Source organism: Scatophagus argus, chromosome 19 (assembly GCF_020382885.2).
Source record: "Scatophagus argus isolate fScaArg1 chromosome 19, fScaArg1.pri, whole genome shotgun sequence".
NCBI lineage: Eukaryota > Metazoa > Chordata > Actinopteri > Scatophagidae > Scatophagus > Scatophagus argus.
In genome coordinates this window covers 19736851-19758666 of record NC_058511.1, presented here as the reverse complement: position 1 = coordinate 19758666, position 21816 = coordinate 19736851, and the positions used below count along the sequence as shown (strand labels likewise).

The 21816-nt window shown below is 39.8% G+C and overlaps 2 protein-coding genes across 3 annotated transcripts; both read left to right on the top strand.

Annotated features, from left to right (window-relative positions):
• Positions 1–26: 26 nt before the first annotated feature.
• casp8ap2 (caspase 8 associated protein 2) lies at positions 27–12360 on the top strand. Its single transcript, XM_046373361.1, has 10 exons — positions 27–366; positions 1927–1994; positions 2250–2324; positions 2487–2587; positions 3279–3353; positions 3675–3790; positions 4068–6637; positions 7653–10455; positions 11133–11232; positions 11338–12360. Exons 2-10 carry the CDS (start codon positions 1961–1963, stop codon positions 11398–11400), a joined length of 5937 nt encoding a protein of 1978 aa, XP_046229317.1. The 5' UTR covers positions 27–366; positions 1927–1960; the 3' UTR covers positions 11401–12360.
• A 342-nt stretch (positions 12361–12702) lies between these two features.
• Positions 12703–17269, top strand: gja10b (gap junction protein alpha 10 b). Of its 2 annotated transcripts, XM_046372277.1 has the most exons (3): positions 12703–13787; positions 13869–15305; positions 16671–17269. In XM_046372277.1, exons 2-3 carry the CDS (start codon positions 13893–13895, stop codon positions 16707–16709), a joined length of 1452 nt encoding a protein of 483 aa, XP_046228233.1. In that variant the 5' UTR covers positions 12703–13787; positions 13869–13892; the 3' UTR covers positions 16710–17269. The 2 variants fall into 2 exon arrangements, with proteins under 2 accessions (XP_046228233.1, XP_046228234.1); XM_046372278.1 differs by having other exon boundaries at positions 12703–15305.
• Positions 17270–21816: the final 4547 nt, after the last annotated feature.

Sequence of the window (21816 nt, the reverse complement as noted above, 5' to 3'; positions counted from 1 at the left end):
CCCCCACCCCCTTTCCCCCACCGACGTCGCAATGTGATGACGTAAACGGAGAGTGACGCCACCGGCACAGAGTAACTCTCTCCACGAGTGGGGCAACTTTCTCTTGAGCAAATTGCCATATCTGCTGCTATTTAATTCTTTCGTCCATGTCATTTTGCTGTGGTAGAATATGAACCGCTGGGGAGTACCGTAAGTCGGGCCACAATTGCTCTCCTTTAGGGTTTTTTCGAAACCGAGGGGCTGCAAAATCACACACACTCAGCAGTGACAGACCGCGGGAAAATGTCGTCGCTTCCTGTGCAGTGAAGTCTTGGCGCGACATCACAGTTGTAAACAACGGGAGGACACATAACAATACGCAAATAAGTAAGTAAACTAATTCATAGTTAGTTTAGTCTAATACTGCATTAAATAGCGCCTGGCTGGCGCATAGCGTCTGTGTTAGCATCCCTAACTCCCTCACTGAGCAGTTTTGTCCTTATGGGTTACTTTTGGTCATAGGTGATACATTGATTAATTTGGATATGAAGCCAGCGGTGGGCTAACTGATCGAAACTTGGCGTATAGCTAACTTAACAGAAACGCTGGAAGTTGGGTTTGCCCTTCACTTAGTCTTTTGTATTAACTGGTTCATCTAGAAATCTCAGAAGAAGATCGTGTGGGGTTAAGAGTTTAGGAAAGGACAGTAGCAGCTATAGTAATGTTAACTTCAGCTTCAGACTGAGCTCAGACGGTCAAATAGTAAATTTAGGCGCGGGGTCAGAAAGTTCGAAATAAAGCAATTTGAACACGAAGACGAAAGTCAACAGCACATGTTCTGCCTCTTAATTTTGATTCTGTCAGCCTAACTGTTGGTGGCTTTGTTCTTTGCTCTCTTCTTTGTTTGGATAGTAGTGAACAAAAAAAGATGAATCAGCTTTGATATCAGTATATGTATTTTTTACATTCACTTAATTTTGAGTCTGAACAGAAAGGTAGACCACAGTATTAATCATGCTAACAAAAGAGGGATTAGTCTCAGTTTGTCCAGAAAATAACTTCTACAGTATGTTAATATCAGTGTATTTATGTGTGTGGCAGTGAGCAACATGGATAAATACTGTGTTATGGTATATGCTCTTTTACATTGCAATACATTGTTGATTGTGACATTGTACATTTTATTTTAAGATTCCCAAAAACAAATTAAGTAAGTGAATCAAGAAACCACAGTACTTCATTAAAGTCTACCAATATAGTATTGCCCTAGAGCAGTCCTGCTCGTTGAGTTTCACCATATCCCACTATCACCTGATATAACCAGAGATAATTAAGGGAAGGCTAACAGGATAAGAACAGTATGGCACAATGTCTGACAGTTGACGGTTGTCCATCCTATTACAGTACTGTCATATTATCACTTATTGTCTGTGATGTGGACTGAAATAATCATATGAAACTGGTCTTGAAGCTGTACTGCACTGATTAAATATTACACTTGCATTAAGTTTGGTAACGCAAAAAAGGTTTTTTAAAACTGCCACTGCCAACATTTTATCAAGAGACGTCAAAATAGCTTCACATTTAGGCCAAAACACACCAGAAATCCTGGATCCTCCTGCATGTTGTTCAAATAAGGGATTAAGGCAATTATAAGATTGGTCGATTAAATGGTGCTACTAATTGGCACCTGAAATGCTAGCCAGTTAAACTTATTAGCCTGTTATTATTCTATTAACATAGTGAACAAATTTGAGCCATTTCAAGACACTATTTTTGTGCAGTCAGTGTTGTGCTTTGTGTCACTTACAATAAAGGTAGGAACTTTGACTTCACATTAAGTATATTCATCAGCCAGGTGTTAAATGTTCATCTTCGGCCTGTGTGAAGTAACTGATACCTGTAGAATGATGATAACTTTTGGTATTCCTTTGGCATTATTATCAGGAACTCCTTGAGAGCCACAGAGGTACTTGGAATAATGGAGAACATTGAGATAAATGATGCTTCTGGTCGTAAGTATAAGGCTATTACATTTACATACACTGCTCATTTCACATTTTTTAAATGGTATTTGTATATTATGGGAAATTCCAGTTTGTAATGAAGCTGTTTAACGCATGTATTGTATAGATCTCTTAATACCCTGTATAGTACACTTATCTGAGGGTCATTTCTGACATGGCCATGATTTTTGAGTCAAGACCTATGTGGTGAAAAAAAGTGGCACTTACAGCTGTATGTTTATAATACATTTATAATGTCCACAGTCTTGGTACCTGATGTCAATGAAGACTCTGTGGATATCTATGATGGCCTGGAAATCAACTCTAGCAGCACTTCTGGTAACGTCCTTTTGAAATAGTCTAACTTAAGTCTACTACAGCGCAGTATTGTTGCTACTAATGATATTATTGCATTTGGGTAAATAGTCCTGTACAGATTCCTTTGTACAGCACTGAGGCTTTATAATCACAACATACCTTATTTCTTGCCTTGTTTTACAGACAAGTCATCTGCAAATGCTTCTCAGCTGAAAGAGTCAATGGATCTCTATGAAGAAATTGTCACAGAGGAACAGAAGAACAGAGAGTCAGTGTACTCTGAGGTAAGTTGCCTTGAGCTCTATGCTTCCTTTCTCTCTGTTGACCTGTCACTAGACTTTTTGTACTGACTGTGAGTTAGTAGTAGTTCCTCTGGAGCTAGTTAAGCATAGATGGGAAGTCACCTTGACATCTCATATCATTAATCAGTTCAGTTAGTAGATGGTGGCCTGAATAATAGCCTTAGTTGTTAAATATATGGAATATCCTGGTTGAAATAGTGTCTGTGCTTGCTGTGTTTCATTTTATAGAACTGTGTTACAGTTTTGGGATGTTAGCTTTCCATTTAACAGTTAAGGTGGTTCAGTTAAGGTCCCTCTCACAACCTTCATCCGCAAATCTAGCTTACTTGTTTTCACAAGACTGAAGTTTCACACTTAGGTCACAAGTGGTCATATATATATATATATATATATAGTTGAAGGAAGGATCATAACCTGCATCGTGGGCCGCATTTTGCAGATAGAAAACCTATGTTGCAAGTTCTGCTACTTAGTCCGGGGTGTAAAACAGCTACAATAGATTTCCCTTTGACCAATAGTGTGGTTGTGAATTGAAAGTACAGGGTGAACCTTTATTTGGCATCATACACAAGAATTTACAAGTTAAAGGTTTATCTGATAAAATATAGAGGACTGCTGTCAACTGGCAACTATTTTCCAGTTCACTTCCTTTTATTTGTTTGCTTGTTTGCAGTTGAAGTCCAGGTTCGAAGCAGCTCAAAACCAAATTAAAGAGTTGCGCAGGAGACTGGAGCAGATGGAGTTGCAGGTTTGTGTTATTTTCCTTATTCTTCAGCTGTTGAAAAGGGTGAGCTCAAAAAAAGAAAAATGTAAATTAAAATATTGTTAGTAAATTTAACATTATATATATTCATTCATTGCTCCTGCAATTTGGATATTGCACTTGATTTTGATAAATTCTTCAGTTCTATTAGGAACCCACTTCTATTAGGAACTGTTCCTGGTGTAGATTGATGAGGAAACCTGGGTAATTTAGTAAAAATGGTTGTCAAAACCCACATCCACTAAAAATTGAACAGTACTAACATGGTGTGCTCTTGCTGTCTTTCTCTCTGTTTTTTAAAAACAGAATACAGGGTTGAACACTGAGAACTGCCGTTTAAAAAAGAACATCTCTGCACTCTTACGAACAGCTAAAATGGAGGTGATGCGAAAAGATGCTGAGATTCAGAGACTGAACCAATTGTAAGTGTTTTTTTTTTTTTAAATATACTGGTAGCCCATTATACAGAGTTTCTGCTGGGCCATACAAATGTTTTTAAATATCTTAAATTGTTATTTAGAAGGTTTTGAAAATTATTAACATTGCTTTTATAAAACTGCATTAACTTTGTTCTTGCTTTTAAATTTGTTTTTGGGGAAAAAAGGACAAGTAACTTGTTGAATATCTAACCAATGTGGTCTGTAGAAGCTTTCTTTACTAGTTTAATGATTAAGCATGGTTAATTCATTGTTTCCCCAGGTCAGAAAAAGGTCGCTATCATCGGCCTCACATTAATAATCTACGGGATCAAAATTTGTCCAGTCGAACCTCAACAGACAGCTCCAAGAGTAGGCCTCCTCCTCCACCATCCTCCAGTCCCCCACCTCTGCCCCCAGCATCCAGTCTTCCCCCTCCTCCTCCTCCTCCTCACCCTCATCCCCCACCACGCAGAGCTTACCCTCCTCCTGCACCATCCAGTCCTCCTCCACCTCTTCCCCCTCTACCGGCTTCACCTTCTAGGAAGGATCATCCTCCACAGGAACCCTCTCAACCTTCCAGAAAGGAAAGCGATAATCTCACCTGTCGGCCCAGTGGGTCTTTTATTGAGACTGGATCTTCAAAAGTGTCTTCTCACAGTCATTCAAAAAGTTCTTCAAGGGCAGATTGTGATGTGCCTGATAAACAGACTGACCAATCTGCCAGAAAATCCGGTAGCTGTTCATCAACCCGACGTAATGAGTCAGACAAACAAAAGTACAAGCCCAGAGAGGAAAAATGTCAAAGTCAAAAACTATCTGACTCAACAGATAGGAGACATAGAACTGGTTCAGATCCCAGCAAGGATTGTCATGTTGCTGAGAAAAACAGATCTCACAAAGCAGACAGAGGCACAGGACAACGATATGACTCCAGATCACGTACAAGCAAAAACTACCTGAATGCTGAGGGGCACCATAGATCAGAGAGGACCAGAAGCCCTCCATCAGAGATTTTACATAGTACAACTTCTTCTGATGACAAGAAAGGGAGAGGTCGAGAACGGAGACAAGATAAATTTAAAATGTCCACCTCAGACTCCGAACATAGTATAGCTTATAGTGCAGCTCACAGTTCTAAAGACAGTTACAACAGAGATCATAAAAAAATCAAGACCGGTGACCAACATATCAGAATTTCAGACTCAAAAGATCGGGAAAAAACTTTAAACCAACATGGCGAGGGCCACCGTGATTCCTCCAAAGAGTGGAAAGGGGATAGACTGTCAAAGGATTGTCAAAGGAAAGAGGATAGACGACATGAAGATGCAATCAACAGAAAACACAAGAGGAGCTCTTCGTCAGAGACAAGCAGGGAACGTGAGAAGCAGAGATCAAAAGAAACAGACAAAAGTAAAGTGCTCGTCTGTAATAAGGAAAGAAAAGAAAAGACACAAGAGGCCTTAAAAAGATCATGCAAAGAACCAAACATCACAGAGAAAAGCTCTGTGGAGGAAAATAGTCCAAACAGGAAGCTGTGTTTCATGGAAACTTTGAATCTAACCCTTTCACCAATTAAGAGGCCAATGTTGGCTGTTAATGCCAGCCAGGATGATCCCACACCAGCAGACAAGGTTGTTGAAAATAGACCAGATGATGATGAGTCTTCACAACCTAATGTTGAAGACATGTGTGTTATCGATGAATTGGACTGCAGTGAAGTAGAAGCAGGATTGGAAGATGTTGCTGAGCCATCAAATATCCCCAAAACTCCAGGATTGGAAAAGGTACAGAGGCATGATGATGTGAATCATGTCAAAAAAAGAGAGAAAACCAGAAGTGAAACTCCTGCAGCTGACAAGCAACTTGAAGACCATTCAGTCCAAACTACCTCAGCTTATAGCCAGTCCCTTGATACTGCAGAGACATTTGCTCACCTCAGTGAGAAATCACCAGAGAGTAGTTCTCTGAAAGCTACAAATTGGAACAGTTCAAAAAATTATGAGGACAAACCCAAGTTGGCCTCAAACAGCCAAGTAAATGAATGTGGACCTCAGGAGGCTACAGATGGTGTTGGTGATACATCTGGAAGCACCTCTGAACAACACACAAGCAATTCTTTACAAAAAGTAGACCTTATAAACGATACTGATCAATTTGTTGCTGTGCCCGAACCCACTGTGCTCGATTCAAATGTCCAACTGAAAGATGGAACTTCTGAAAATTTAGTACAGAAAAGCCTCCCTGTGGATTCAGTCAAAGAAGGCGCAGCTGCTTCACCATCAAGGGAAAATCCGGTAGCTGAAGAAGTTCCTGACAAGGCCAAGCCCACTTCACCCACTATCCTACCTCAGGAGTGTCAGGAAGGACTGTGTCCTCCAGCTTCCAGCTCCATTAACGAGAAAGATGCAGATGCCGTATCCAGTACAATAAGCCTGGAATCACTTCCACAAGAAGGGCTGAGTCTTCCTGAGGCTATTTACATTTTAACACGGACAAGTGAAGATGCCACCGACAGCAGTAACATTGCAAGTGAGCCAAGTTCTTCTACTGGTTGTATCGCAGTGTCCAAAGTCAGCAGTACAACGGAGGAGATGGTACTGCCAAAGAAGTACAATGACCTCACTTTCACACCAAAGAAGAGCTTCAGTCCTGGGAAGAGCCATGAGAATAACTCTGAGCCTTCCAGTTCTGTGCCATTACTCCACGATGAGGACTCCATGATGCGCACCCTGAGCAATTTGAAGAGGATCCCTGATGCCATAAGCCCTCTGAGGAGCCCTGTACGGATAACTAAGAGAAGTTATCTCCATGTTCATGGCAAGCCAGGTCATGTAAAGAGCCTTGAGAAAGGTAAAGTTTACCTGATATTAAAAGTCATGTTAGAGTCAAACTTTCATAGATAGACATCCAATGGCTGTGATTGTTAGTAATGTTTTAGGCATGTTGTCTTATCATCAGAACTTCATTGTCTCTATTTTCATGTTTTCTCCACATTCAACACTGTGCTTTTGCCTCAGAATCACTTCCTGCCATCATGAATCCAAATGAATGGATTCAGGTTATTCTAGATGTCACATTTCCTCACATGTTTTTACTAGAACAGGGCCACATCACTTTTTTGTTTTAATAACTGATGGATCTTGTGTCACTGCAACTGAGGAAATGTTAGCTATCTAACAAAAACTGCCTGATATGTTATTTGCATTTTGCAAAAATTTAAAACAGCAAACTTTTGTAACATATTAATTCTGGTAGTAAGTTTGTTAAAATCAATGTACTAAAAAGCAATTGGCACGAGCCTACTACACATTCAATGCAGTAGGTGACTGTGTGCACCTTTTAAAGTTTGTTTGTGATCCCCCAATAAACAAGTAAATAGAAGAAGAAGAACACATGCAGCATACTGTTGTTGCACTCATGATATTAAACTGCTGCACTTGGGTAGAGCCACACAATGTAGATTAGAGAGCTAATGACATTGCCGTTGTGACATTTTTCATAGATTTGATTGAATGCATTACGCAATGTGTCTTCTGCAGTGACTCAGAGAGGAAATGAAAAGTTTTACTGCACTAAATCCTTTGAAAATATTTACTTGTATTAGCCTTGAAAAGGGGTAATTATTGATTGGTATTGGCTGTAAAAAAAAAAACCAAAACAACTATTGTGTATCCCTACCACTCTAGCCCTCTCCACATCCCTCCAGGCTTCATTAGTTGCACACATCACATTCAAATTTCTGACTGAACTATCCATGCATTGTGGGTAATGTAGGCACTGAGTTTTTACAAGGAAGAATTGATATGATATAATTATAAGATGCTGACATAATTCTTCACTTAGTTTCTTTCTTTCTAATGTGCAGATTTCTCCGGCACAGTGGTTGATGGCAGCTCAAAGAAGTTGGATGTGAACAAAGAAAACAAATATCCGGGTTCTACGGCAAAACATGACACGCAAAACTTGGTAGACAAGGTATCTGACCTGACTTCAACCCTCTCTGATAATGAACTGGAAGAAGGAGAAATTTTAAGTGAAAGTGATGAGGCAGCTGCAGGTTCTCCCACTCCTGCAACCAAGAGGGCAAAGCTGGCACCACCAGTCAGAAATAAACCAAGTCCTAAGACTGTGTTAAAGAGGACATCTAAAGAGCAGTGTGTTGCATCAAAAGAAACTAATGAGATAGCCGGTGCGTCGACACAAAGTCCAAAGAGTCGTTTTAAAACAGTTTGTCCCGCAGCCACCAAAGCTTCGTTTTCCACCATAGAGGAAGTAATGGAAACATTCAAGTTGGTTCGTTCTGAAATCCGAAAAAAGTACATGAAGCTTCATAAAACCTTTCCCAAGAAGAGCTTCTATGGTGTGATGGACAACTTCCGGGAGTCTTTTTTAGAATTTGTGGATGGTGCTCATTTTGGTCAGATATCCAATCAGCAAGGAGAGCTGAAATCCAAGCTGAAGAAATTGATTGCATCTGTATTTAGCAAAGTATCAAATAATGGTATAGTGAAACGCATATTTGAACAACAAGCAGTTGATCTGAAGCAAAAGTTGTGGGATTTTGTAGATGTCCAAGTTGACTACTTGTTTAGGGACGTTTACATAACAATGAAGAGCCTTTGCAAACCAATAAGAGCTCAGGCCAAGGACAATAGGCCCAGTGGGAAAGAGAAGGTTTCTAGACAGCCTCCTGCAAAGAACCCACAATGTCATCAAAAGGAAGCACAGTGTGCTCCAACCAACCAAAATCAAAATAAACCCGTGGCACCTTACAAGACAGGCCTTGGAAGCAGAGGCAAAGATATCAGAATCACACCTGTGGAAAAAGACAGGAATGTTGATCTGCATCCAACAAATTGCCTGAATACACAAACTGTCAACTTACTTCCTGCTGAAAATATTCCATCAACTCCACAGAAAAATAACATATCATCTTTGGCTGTCTCTCAAAATGGCTCTTTGCTTGACAAAACTGACTTTGAGCTACTCACAGAACAGCAGGCCTCCAGTTTAACATTTAATTTGGTGAGGGACACTCAAATGGGAGAAATCTTCAAGTGTCTCCTGCAGGGTTCTGACTTACTAGAAACCAGTGGGGTCACTGGAGACAACACAACTTGGTCCCTTGGTACACCAAGGAAGGATGGAGAGAGATTCATCAGCATCACCACTCCAACTAAATTTGACTCTCCATCTAAGCTGCTTTCTCCATCAAAATTTGATACTCCTTCCAAACTTATTGCAACATGGTCTAGCATTTCACCTCGCAAGATGTCCTCCCCACGATCCAAAGGTCAGATCCCACTTAATCCAGCGTTATTTGATGAAAGTTGCTTGTTAGAAGTGCCATCAGAGAGTAGAGCAATGCTACAGTCAAGTTCACAGAGGTCGTATTCCATTCTAGCTGAAGATCTGGCAGTCTCTCTCACCATTCCATCACCTCTAAAGTCAGACAGCCATCTCAGCTTCCTACAGCCATCAAACATGCACATCATGTCCACTCCAGACAGTGTTATCAGTGCCCACATAAGTGAGGACGCTCTGCTGGATGGGGAAGATGCTACAGAACAGGACATTCACCTGGCCCTTGACACTGACAACTCCAGCTGTGGCTCCAGTAGTAGCATGGCCTCGGAAGTACTTGCCACACCTTTTGTATTCAAGCCTGACTTGCCCATGCAGGCACTAGTGATGGAGAAGTCCAATGATCATTTCATTGTGAAGATTCGTCAAACCCCCACAAGTGCAGATACCACACTCACTGCTGATGACAGCTTAGGCCAAACGCTAACAGAAGAAGATCAGCAACGTAGGGAAGATGGAGTGGCAACTCAAAACAGTCAAGTTTTTTCTGACAAATCACCAAAGGGTATTTCCTCAAATGGTGTACCATCAGAGAACAACATGTCTAACCTTCCTGAATGCCCTGGGGTCGGTCAGGCTGTCACCGGTGCAGATATCCATCTCACTCAAGATGAGAGTTTAACACTTACAAAAGATGCAGCTCAGAAAAATAAGTTAACTCAACAAAACACCTTAAAAGTTTGTTTTCCAGAGGATTCACAGAAACTGTCAGAGTCTCTGAAAAGCCTTCATGAAACTACTACTCCTAATAACAGTTTGCACTTTGGTACTCAAAGCTCTGATAAATTCTTTGAGCGGATCAGCCAGGCAACCACCAGAGAAAGTATCACAGTCGTTGATGATGAGAATGCAAGTCAAACATGCTCCGGAAAGGAAGACATGACAACTCAGCAAAGTCCCTTGACAGCTCTTTTGTTTGAGTCAGAGAACAGTCCACATCACCCTGCTGAATGCTCTGAAGGAAATCAAAGGAGCCCAGAGTTGGATTCCAAAGTTTTTGATACAGAAAGAGGTGAAATGGAGGTGACCGATTCAGAGAGAAGCTACACCAATGCAGAAGGGACTGTAACACCAGAGAAAGACCGAAGGGATTGTGGCAAAGGTAGCAAACGGAAGAAGCACCATGTGAAATCAAAAGCCAAGCGGTCCAGAAAGGAGGAAGAGGAGAGTACAGAAGAAGTGGTGCTGGATTGCAACAACGATGATAGCGAATCCAAATCGTCACCATCTTCTGTGTACACCAATGGTATCTATGCCAAGAATGTCATCAGGAAGAAGGGAGAGGTGGTGATGTCATGGTCCAGGTTAGTAGTTCATTTTGTATTGTATCAGGAATTTGTGAGTAAAAGGTTTATTACACTTTAAGCATCTACATTATTTGTATTGGCTTGCAATTTATGTCAATCCCTAGCAATAAATGGTGAAATATGAAGAGTGTTTGCAAATGATACTAATCGCAAGCTTTCACTGCATTAGACATTTAATCCTGAATCACTTTTACATAGTGTTGCAAAGGAACATTTGTATTCTGTACATGTACCGTCGCTATTTTTTAAGGTTATTTTTGGGCATTTTTGCCTTTATTTGATAGTGACAGGAAACTGGGAGAGAAAGGGGTATGGCATGCATCAGAGGTCACTGGCTAGAGCTGCCAAAGCCCTCTGACCATTGTTGCTTTTAAGTGCATTTTGCTGGTAAAATTTCTGGGCTAATGCCAGCTTGGTTCCCAGTTCACAGCTAACCGTAACCTCATCTTGTTGCAACCATTTACCTCCGACAGCTAAATCCTACAGCAAAATTTCTACAAGTTTCTTCAAAGTTTCTACATCACCATCTTGAATGGAACTTTTATCTCTCACCTTAGTGTAGCAGGCACTGTATCAAGCATGTGTGGCCACTTGTAAAGGCTTGGTGATTGTAGTGGTAAAAATACAATTTGATTGTAACATAAAAAAAAAATCTGCTTACCTGCTTCTTCCAGAGATGAAGATCGAGCTATTCTAATTGACCTGAAGTCAAAAGGTGCTTCACGTGAGACTTTTTCTGCCTTGTCAGAGAAACTTAATAAGCCATCAGGGCAGGTCAGTTCATTTCTTTCTTTTTTTTTTGTTGAAGTCATGTGATATGATTGTGCAGGCTGTAATGAAGGAGCATACACTAACTATTAAATGTTTGTCTTTTCACAGATTGCTCACAGATTTTACCAACTCATGAAGCTTTATAAGAAGCAGGAGAAGAGGGACACTTGATTGCTCAGACTGTCTGTTTTGTTTTGTGGAAATAGTTCATTCACATGCTGTGGCATCAACATAGGTATGTAGGCTGCTGTTCATGTGACATGGTGCATGAAGCCATGACCACAGGGTGGTCACAGGGTTGATCCCCTCATAGGCTAGTCTCTTTATGAAGATCTGGAGCAGTTTAAGTCAGGCTTTGTTTTTCAAAGGATGGTCAGAACAGTCCATCAAGGTATTTGGTTCTGGATAGTGAACTGTACCTGGCCATATTGTTTAAAAAGTATTCAAAGTGTGAAAAATAAGACTTCCTCAACACAACTGGCAAGATAGACTAATGTGAATGGTGGAACATCCAAAATACAGTTAACGTTAGTGTTGTTGTTTTTGATGCACTTTCAGGTTTTGGAGTATCCCCACTGCAGTTACTGCGTGGTGCTGGCTATTTTCTGGTGTATTCTTAATGTCAGTTCTAGGTGCAGCATCTGCTTTCAGTCTTTGCCCATCTAAACATTGAGTCCTAAATTTGTGTTTTTCTCAAAACAGTGGGGGGGAAAGCTGCTTTTGCACTGGGATAATTCCAGGTTCCAGTGCAGTGTGCTCAGATTCTCCTAAATTAAGTGACATTTGCAGTTCCTGAAGTTAGAGGGCGCTCACTGGAAACAACTTGAAACATCACCCATAATTGGGACATTTTATTCTAATTTTGTATGTGGTATTTTGGATCTTGTTTTAATGAATATATTTGTCTATAGGAGGATGGGCTACTACATATATTTGAAGGTTGTTAAAATGTTTAGAAGTCCATTTCATGTAGAGGACAATACATTTATCTGTGTTAATACAAATGAAACCTTTTATCTGTGGGCCTAAATGGCTTTTTGTTTGACCCATCCTACTTATCAACTGCATGGAATGCAATATTGTGAATATTGTGCGGAATTCTTTACTGAAAATAAAGTTTTATTTATTTATGGTGGTTTCCGTTTCTTGTTTTATAAGCACATTAACAAAATTAGTATTGAGGTAGTAGTAATAATCTGTCACGATGAAACAAATGTACGTAAAGTGAACACAAGAATGGAAATGGAGGCCAGTGGCTAAGAGTGCCATTTGTAGCTCAGTGGCAGACCAGCTGCTGGCATTAAGTTTGGAGCAGAAGTAAACAGGTGATACTAAAGTCATTTGTTTTGACTTGGAATATGTATATGGATACAATGCATTCAAGATCTTAAATTGCTAAAAACTGTTGAAAGTAAAGTACTGCAGTCAAATATCCCTATATATTATATATTATTATCAGTTCACTGTTGCCTGTGCTCCAGGTGGAATTACGGTACTTTATTTACAGTCAGCTGGTTTAGTGAAGTCCAGTGGTTGGGTTAATGTTGACCTTATCCACTTAATTGATTTTTGTAGATATGTGCTTATTCTGAATTTGATGCCAGCAGCACGTTTCAACCTGCTTTTAACATTCCATGAGTGAACAGGTTCATTGGTAACGTGATAGAATTATGATGAGGTATGAAAGGGGCATCTTCACGAGCCTCAACTGCAAAAATGGGCCAAGTTTCACCACTTTGTCAAACAATTGCGAAAAGGATCCTTAAAGGATATCAACTCGTGTCATAGTTTAATGTCAATTTTAATCTGAAAAGTAATAACCATGACTTCAGTGTAGTAGAAGCATAAAGTAATGTAAAATGGGAATGTTCAAGTAAAGTACAATTATCTCCAAGTTTAATTAAGTGTTTCAAGTATTTTAGTTATTTATTTTACACCACTGCATTCTCGCTGTGTGTGATAGGTCAACATGTGATTCCAAAACCATGAGTGTTATAGAACTACTATAACTCCATGTGTCTGCATTCAGGTACAGGAGCATGACTGAGGTCCAGCACTGATGCTGGATGAACATTTCTCACTACATTTCTTCATCCTGAAGATGGTGCTCTGTGTGACTCAGTCAACCATTTCTTTATGGAAGTGGCCACAGGAGCACACGTGTTGAAATGGGTAAAGGGACAAGCACACACTGTTGCCACAACATTGAATGCACAATATTGCACACTATGCTGCTTTATAAGCAAGAAAGTTGAACACATTGTGCTGTTCTGGGCTGTGTATTGACATCTCAGTTGATGCTGTTTCCACTGTAGTGTCCTGTTAAAAAGTGGCAGTGTGAAACTAACCTCAGGGCATTATAGGGCCATGTGGTGGATCAATGGGTTCAAACTAGAGTCCTAGTTTGCAACAGCATTGAAATAGAGTCAGCTACCCTGCACAGTGGGGTCTCTTCCCTCTTCAAGGCATGACAAATGAGACCCGATGTCTCCACAAATGAATCTGCTCTTTTATGATGGCTTTATGACAAAGCACGAGACAAGGACCTAATACAACATGTAAGTAAAACCATCTGTATTTTTGACTTTCAGTTTTATTAAGATCATACCAACTATTCATGTTTCTTTATTCATTGGCAGATAATAATTATAATGTGACAGAAAATGGGGGATTGGAACTTATTAGGGAGTATTTTAGAAGAGGTCCACATTCATTCCACCATTGTGGGGAAGATCTGGCTCACCATCCTCTTCATTTTCCGGATGCTCGTGCTTGGCGTTGCAGCTGAGGATGTTTGGGATGACGAACAGAGTGAGTTTGTTTGCAACACTGAGCAACCTGGCTGTAAGAATGTCTGCTATGACCAGGCTTTCCCTATCTCCCTAATCCGCTACTGGGTCCTGCAGATCATCTTCGTGTCCTCTCCGTCTCTGGTCTACATGGGGCATGCATTGTACCGTTTGAGGACCCTTGAGAAGGAGAGGCACAAGAAGAAAGCCTGTCTGAAAGCTGAGCTGGAAGGGACAGACCCTGTCCAGGAGGACCATAAGAGAATTGAGCGAGAGCTCAGGAAATTAGATGAACAAAAGAAAGTGAGGAAAGCTCCCCTTAGAGGCTCCTTGCTGCGCACATATGTTTTCCATATCTTAACGAGGTCTGTTGTGGAGGTGGGCTTCATTATTGGTCAGTGTGCTCTGTACGGCATTGGACTGTCTCCGCTGTACAAATGTGAGAGGTTGCCTTGCCCCAACAGCGTTGATTGTTTTGTGTCACGGCCAACAGAAAAGAACATTTTCATGGTTTTCATGCTGGTCATTGCTGGAGTTTCTTTATTCCTCAACCTCCTGGAAATTTTCCATCTGGGGGTAAAGAAGATCAAACAAAGCTTGTATGGATACAAATATGGAGATGATGACAGTGTGTACAGATCAAAGAAAAACTCCATGGTGCAGCAGGTTTGTGTGCTCACTAACTCCTCACCACAGAGATTGATGCAGCTCACACAGATGACCTGCTCTGTTGTGTCTGACGCCCGTGGGGAGACTCTACCTTTGAATTTGGCCCCAGTGGCTCCCCAGAATCAGGAGGGGTCCAACAGTTCCAACCAACAGCCTGTACGGCCATGCCTGTCGAGCCACCCTGACGCCCAGGGTCTACAACAGCAGGGGGCTGAGGAGAAGCGTTACACTCTGGACAACAGGAAGGCCTCGTGCAGCAGTGAAGAGTCAAATGGACCACATGGTTCGGCCCAGCTGCAGTACGCAGGACCTCGACCCACACTGATGGCCGGCCACATGGAGATCCCAGCAGCCTTGAGAAACCCACAGAGGAAGCAGAGCAGAGTGAGTGTTTGTAAGGAGCTCAGTGACATGAGTGATTCTCCAGAGAGTGACCACTACCCCACAGCCCGGAAGTGCAGTTTTATGTCCCGAGGAATGTCGGAGGGCAAGCTGGCAACTCCGTCCGATAGCACAGATTCTCATAGCGGAACAGACAACGAAGCCCAGCACCTCAATCAGGGAGAGAGTCCAGTAGTGACCCCACCACCTCCAGTCGGTGGGAGGAGGATGTCCATGGTGAGTACAAGCAGTACCACTTCTGGAACAATTGTGTGCCTTAAATACAAGTAAAATAAAATAAAATGAATGCAGGGCAGCATGGTGGTGTGGTGGTTAACACTCGCACCTCTTAGCAAGACGGTTTCGGGTTTGAGTCGGGGTCTGGGCCTTTCTGTGTGGAGCATGTTTTCCCTGTGCCTGCATGGCTCCCACAGTCCCAAAAACATGCACATTAGGTTAACTGACTACTCTACATTGCCCCGAGGTGTGAGTGTGTGAGCATGTGTGATTGTCTGTTTTTGTGTGTCAGCCCTGTGATTGACTGGTGACAAGTCCAGGGTGTACCCTGCCTCTCCAGCCCCCCCTGCAACCCTGCATGGATAAAGCAGTACAGAAAATGGATGGATGAATGCAATTACACACTCTCATGTGCATTTCCTTTGTATAACTACTATCAGCTCATGTTTGTTTTTTTTTCATTTTTACATGGTGAACAGATCTCTATTTCAAAAAGTAAAAAGCTGCCTGGCATCTCCTCATGCCAGTGAATAATATTGCTTTGCATTTGGTATACCGAAATGTGACATACCTCTTCACTCTGTGTTGTGATTTGATTTGAACGTAGCATAGACAATTCATGTCACAAAACACTGCTTTTAATTATTCAATTCAGTTTATTTATATAGCGCCAATTCACAACAAAAGTTTTCTCATGACACTTTCCAATTAGAGCAGGTCTAGACCAAACTCTTTAATTAAATTGTAAATAGAGAGAGCCCAATATTCCCCCTTGAGCAAGCACTTGGCGACAGTGGCGAGGAAAAGGCAGAAACCTCGGAGCAGACCCCGACTTAAGATGGGCGGCCATCTGCCTTGACCGGTTAAAAGCCGAAGACGAATGACTGCTCTTAATCAGTGGTAGTAGCTCAGTCCATGGAAAATACAGTATTATTGTCCTATTTCAGCTACTGGGGTGTATGTATGTATGTCAATGTTTCAAACTATTTTGTCGTAATGTACAAATGCTCACAACATGGCAGCAGCTGCATTTGAAATGCTAGAGGTTTTATTCATTTAAAACAGATAGAACTATTGGGTTTGTGTTAAAAGCATAATCTGCTCTCATTTGCCCTGTTAAATTTTTAATTATTAATTTAACAGGACAAATGAGAGCAGATCAGAAAAGGAGGCTTTGTAATAAAATTATCAAGTAGGGAGCAGCTGATGTAAATCAAGGGTCACGAACACTGTTTGAGGAAATACATCTCTGCAGTAAGGTGAGACAATAAACTGTTGGCTGTTAGAGAAAACAAGATTTTCAGCTGCTGTGAATGTGATTTAAAAATTAACCATGTATTGTCCAAATTTATTTCTGTCTTTCAGAGCATGATTCTGGAGCTGTCTTCAATTATGAAAAAGTAAACTGAAAATGGACATTTTGGAGGAATGTGGAAATTCTAAAATGGCCGAGGATCCTGATTGCAAAGCAAATCTCATCCCGTCTTTCAACTTTAACTTTTTCTTTTCACAGTACAGTTATACTGTATGTATTCATCATGAACAAGAATTTCAACTCAGATTTGTTACCATGACATTCAACAAAAGAAGCTTAGTAATTTTCTTTATGTACTGTGCAAATGATATTTCCAGCATCTGATAACTTAGGGAGGTTGGTAGATTTTACGGATCATAAATCAAATCTAAATCAAAATTATATTTGGCTGGAAGCATGGGAGACAGCTCATAAAATGAGACAAAAAAACCCCTTGCAAATGTATTTGACTGAAGATTGTAATTTAGACATATAGATAAGACTGTGGAATTGGCCACCACAAAAAGAACAGAGATTTCTCTGAACCAGTGTTTATGATTTATCATACATGATGAGCTGGAGAAAAAAAAGGGCTCTTCAATTTTAACATTTTGTTTTTACTGAGAGTAGCCTAATAATCTTTATGAATATATCTAATAAATTCAAGCTTTTATTGGGAATGTTTCTGTTGTTCTGTTGCTTTTTCTATTAAACACTTTCCCCTCTTCAGCAGGGCCAAACTGTTTTATCTCTGTAATATGTTGTTCAGTCTAGAATGGTCCTAATGAAGCTTACCATTTTCTAACTATTCTTGGGGCCTGAAGATGATGATGATGTCAGGCAGATGGCCGACCTCTGTCCAAACCTGTCCACAGAAAGATATCTCAGTAGTTGTTCTGTTCAGATTATTATCAGATTTCCAATGGATATTCGATGGTAAACCTGGCTGACTTCTAACCTCGTGGCCTTTCTTCTGTTTATCCATGAACAATGCTGAAAAACTAATAAGCGGATCACTATGCACTGTTGTGGAAAACCTTGCACTCCAAAGATGGAAGAAAACTCAGGAGACACTGATGTCTTTTGATGAAGTATTTAATGACACTCGATCGAGGAGAAACATTGTTAACAAAGAACCGATGTTGCTCGCCATGCCAATTCTGAAGCACTAAAATGGCCGAGATATAAGTTGTATATGAACATTTGCATACCTCTGTCTCCAGTGCAGATATCAGGGTCATGCACTGTTCTGCACGATGAGGTCACATAGGCCAAACAGACTATACACTATGACAGTTGGCGCTTCAATGAGATGGAGGACCAATACCTCTTGGTACTTCCCAGCACCAACGTACAGCTGTACGTACAGTAAACTGATAACAGTGAGCATTCACATAGTTAATTCTCACTCTACTGAAAAGATTTGGTCAATTTTGATCATTGTACACAAAATAACAAATGGACAGAGTACGACAAATTGGTGATGGCCATCAAACTCCATCAAGGAGGCATTCTGTTGCCTTTAAGTATTCTTCAGTGACAACGAACATGACAAACTGAACGTAGAACATCACACATTCTGCTGTGTGCCACTTAGTTTATGGTAATTTGATAAGATGAAAAAATATTTAAGAATATGCACCCTACATGCATAACTGAAATGATAAAACTAGATTTTGACATTGCATTTTTCACAGATTATGTGAAAATTAAAGATGTAATAATCAATATTTTCACATGAACAACGGGTCATATGACTACGTGTAATGTGAAAGCCTGCAGTTTTACTGTTTTGGGTCAGGCATCGCTTTACTGCTTTCCTGCTCGGCACCAAAACAACAGATAGATAAAGTTAGCTAGCTGGTGAACATTTAGCACTTTAAGAGCCAGAAACTGGACATAAAAATGACTCCAAATGAATGCTAATGTGCCTGTTGGACGGCATACGTCAGTGTTATGTTTGCAGCTTTTTCCGCTGTCCTTAGGTGGCCAAAAAGAACAATTAAAGCAGCTATGAAACTGACCAACGTTTTGTCATGTATTTGCAAAAACATCTACAAATAACAAAACATGATATGCACGTTTCTTTATTTCATAAAGAGAAATGGTGTCTAGACAAAAAAGTAATTTATAGAACACTAGCAATTGAAATGAATGAAAATGGGGTTTGCACAATACCATATTTACAATGGTTATTAAGTCATTTTAATTAATTAGGGTCATGTCGCCTTTAAAAATTATAAAGGTAAGAACTCTTAGTAGAGAATAAGCAAATAACAGCTATTTCAAATTGACAATATTAACACAAAACAATCATCTAGAAAAAATGAAAGAAAAAAAACAACAACTTGAACTACAAGCTTAAGAGCTATTACATTAAAAATGATGCACCAAATCTACTAATACAATAATCCATATAATCTGTGTAAAAAGCATGTAGAAAAAACACCTGATGCAGTTTGCTGATACAGTCATTGACCAGTTATGAGAGGTATGAAGGATTTCACAGGTAGATAAGTGTGAGAAAGTCCGCACTGGTGACTCAGGGATGGGGGCCCAGGCCCCTGCATACACTCACTTCACTTGAATGTGAACGATGGCCTCTGCAAGTTCTAAGGCAAATATCGGAGGTGCACTTGTATCCATGTTATGCTGAACCATCCCAAAAAAAATAAAAAATTGGATTAAAGACAAGGTGAAGAAACTCATTCTTTGTCTCTTTACACAACACCAAGAACCAGTCCAATTGAACGGAGCATCAATTTTACATGGCGAAAAAAATTGATCAAACATGATGTGACAAATATTTGTAAACATTTTCCACATTTATATTTAACTAAATGTCTCAGGCATTGCTTTCAGCCAGGATATCAGATTTTCTTTTTTTTTCAATAAAATTGAGGAATCTGCAAGAAAGGCATGTTTTTGTTCATATTCTTCTACAGAACAACCTTTGGAGTTGACAAGCCAGTGTTTGTTTATGAGAAGCAGCGATAACAAAAAAAAAAAAAAAAGTTTAATTAAACAAGACCACAGCAAAAAAGGTACGAGCATTCAATTAAAGAGTTACAGCAAAGCAAAACTGTTCATTTAAATCAAATCTGTTGTATTGGCCATAACCAAAAAAAAAGTGTTTAGCCTGCACAACGTAACCTGAAGGATTCCTCATATCTGAGCATCAAATTTTCAAATAATTTTTTTTAGGTGTTTTCTCTGTATAGGATTATTAGTTATTGAATGAATGATCATTTTGCTCTCTATCTGTTTAATGTGTAAGCCATTAAAAACTCTATAAATGCATGAATATTGTGCTTCCCCCAAGTTGCCAAGAAATCAACTAATGCACCTTTAAGTAATATCAGCAAATCATTTTATGGGATGTTGTATTTGACTCTTGATCAAAGTGAGTCAAAAATAAAAGAAAGAAGTCTTCTTCAGAATTATATAGAGAGCAGGTTCAAATGTTTGGCACCCTGAGACACAAAGGGGTCAGTTCACTCAAATCACAAAAAAAAACATAGTATCTAGTCATGTATACAGTTTGAGGCATAGTTTTGAGATTGTCTGAGTTCTGCCACCACTGAAATAGAAAGGAGGTTGTTTTGATTTCAGTTTTCATTGGAACTACCAAAAAAAAAAAAAAAAAAAAGTTCACAGCAATGTGATTATCCAAAATAACTGGACACCACTTCTACAAAGAGATGCAGAATTTTTTTTTTTTTTTTTTTAAAAATGTGTTTTTTCAATGATGTGAGCGCCACAAATAAAACTCTTCTGCTGTATTACATGTAAACAAAAATCTCAAGCCTGGACAAAGAGTTTATAACCAGTACAACCAAAACTATCTACATAACTAGTGCTGAAGAAGGTAAGTTTATTTTCATTTATTTATTTTTGTAATTGGAGCGAAGTGACCCCTTAAACAACCAGTGGACCTGTTGCAGATGCTGACATTAACTCATGTCACCACTGAAGTGGGGGATGCAAGTTATTGTACTACAGCAGTCAGTGTTAGAGTGTACAGCAAGACTCAAAAAGCTAAGAGGTCTGGAAATAAAACTTTTTGACTGGAGAGGGTGCTTCAGGGGCCTGTGTTTGTTCTATCTTTGTTTACACTTATCTTCAAATCCAAATCTAAAGATCTGTTAAGATGAATAATGAACAGTCAGATATAACAGAGAGGGAAAAATGCAAACATTGCAAACATCTGAAAAGATACCCAGGGGCCTTTGTTACCACAATCTTTCACAAACACAAACTTCATGAATTAGTTTTCTCGAAACTGAAAAACATATCGTCAGAGATGATGCTTTCCAATGCAAAACAATGTTTCCTCAATTTTACATCAGGCAAAAGTATGTGGATAGAAAATGAGTTGCATAATGTTTGCAGAAAAGAAGTTTCTGTAATGTAGTTTTTTTAGTTTGTTGGCTTCAACATGGGTGAATACTGTTTAACGTCAGTAAATATGCATCCAAGAATGAAAAGAGCACAAACAGGAAAAAAGGGCTGAAGCACTACTGATTCACACTCAGGCTGTGCCACAACATGTGTACTGTGTGTACTGCATGAATGTATGTGTATGTGTGCATGTGTTTGTGCGCGTGCGGGTCTAAGGTACTCTACAGAGCAGGGACCAGTCTTTCAACAAGTTAAAGACAGGTTTATAAAATACGCTTATTCTGTTTGGCTGTATAACAGAAACAGTCTCACATGTAAGATCATATTTTAAACTACATCTAAAATTTACATCATCATTTAAATTCGGGGGAGAACTTTTCAGTCACACTTTGAAGCCCCAAGGTGAGATTTATTTTGGCCAAAAAAATACTATATGTTTTTGGAATTTAAAATTTTTAGCTTCCAAAAAAATAATAATAATAAAATAAAATAAAAATCTTAAAGGGTTGGGCTAATTAGTATTTACTACAACACTTTCTATTAGAAGTTGAACCCTTCGTGCTTCTAACAAAGGTAATGGAGTTTATTAAAGGCATGAACAGCACAATATACTGATCAGCAAGGTTATGCTGCTGGTTGTGTATTAGTACTATGGCCAAAGTCAGAGCGATGTAGAATTAGGGGAATCTTAACTTTTGGGTTCTGTTTAAAACCTATGTTGACCTCTGACGTCCTTCACAGGTGGACGTCATCAGTGGACAAACAAGTGGTTTGCAGCTAGCTTGGACACACATGACGGCGGTAATCACAAAACAG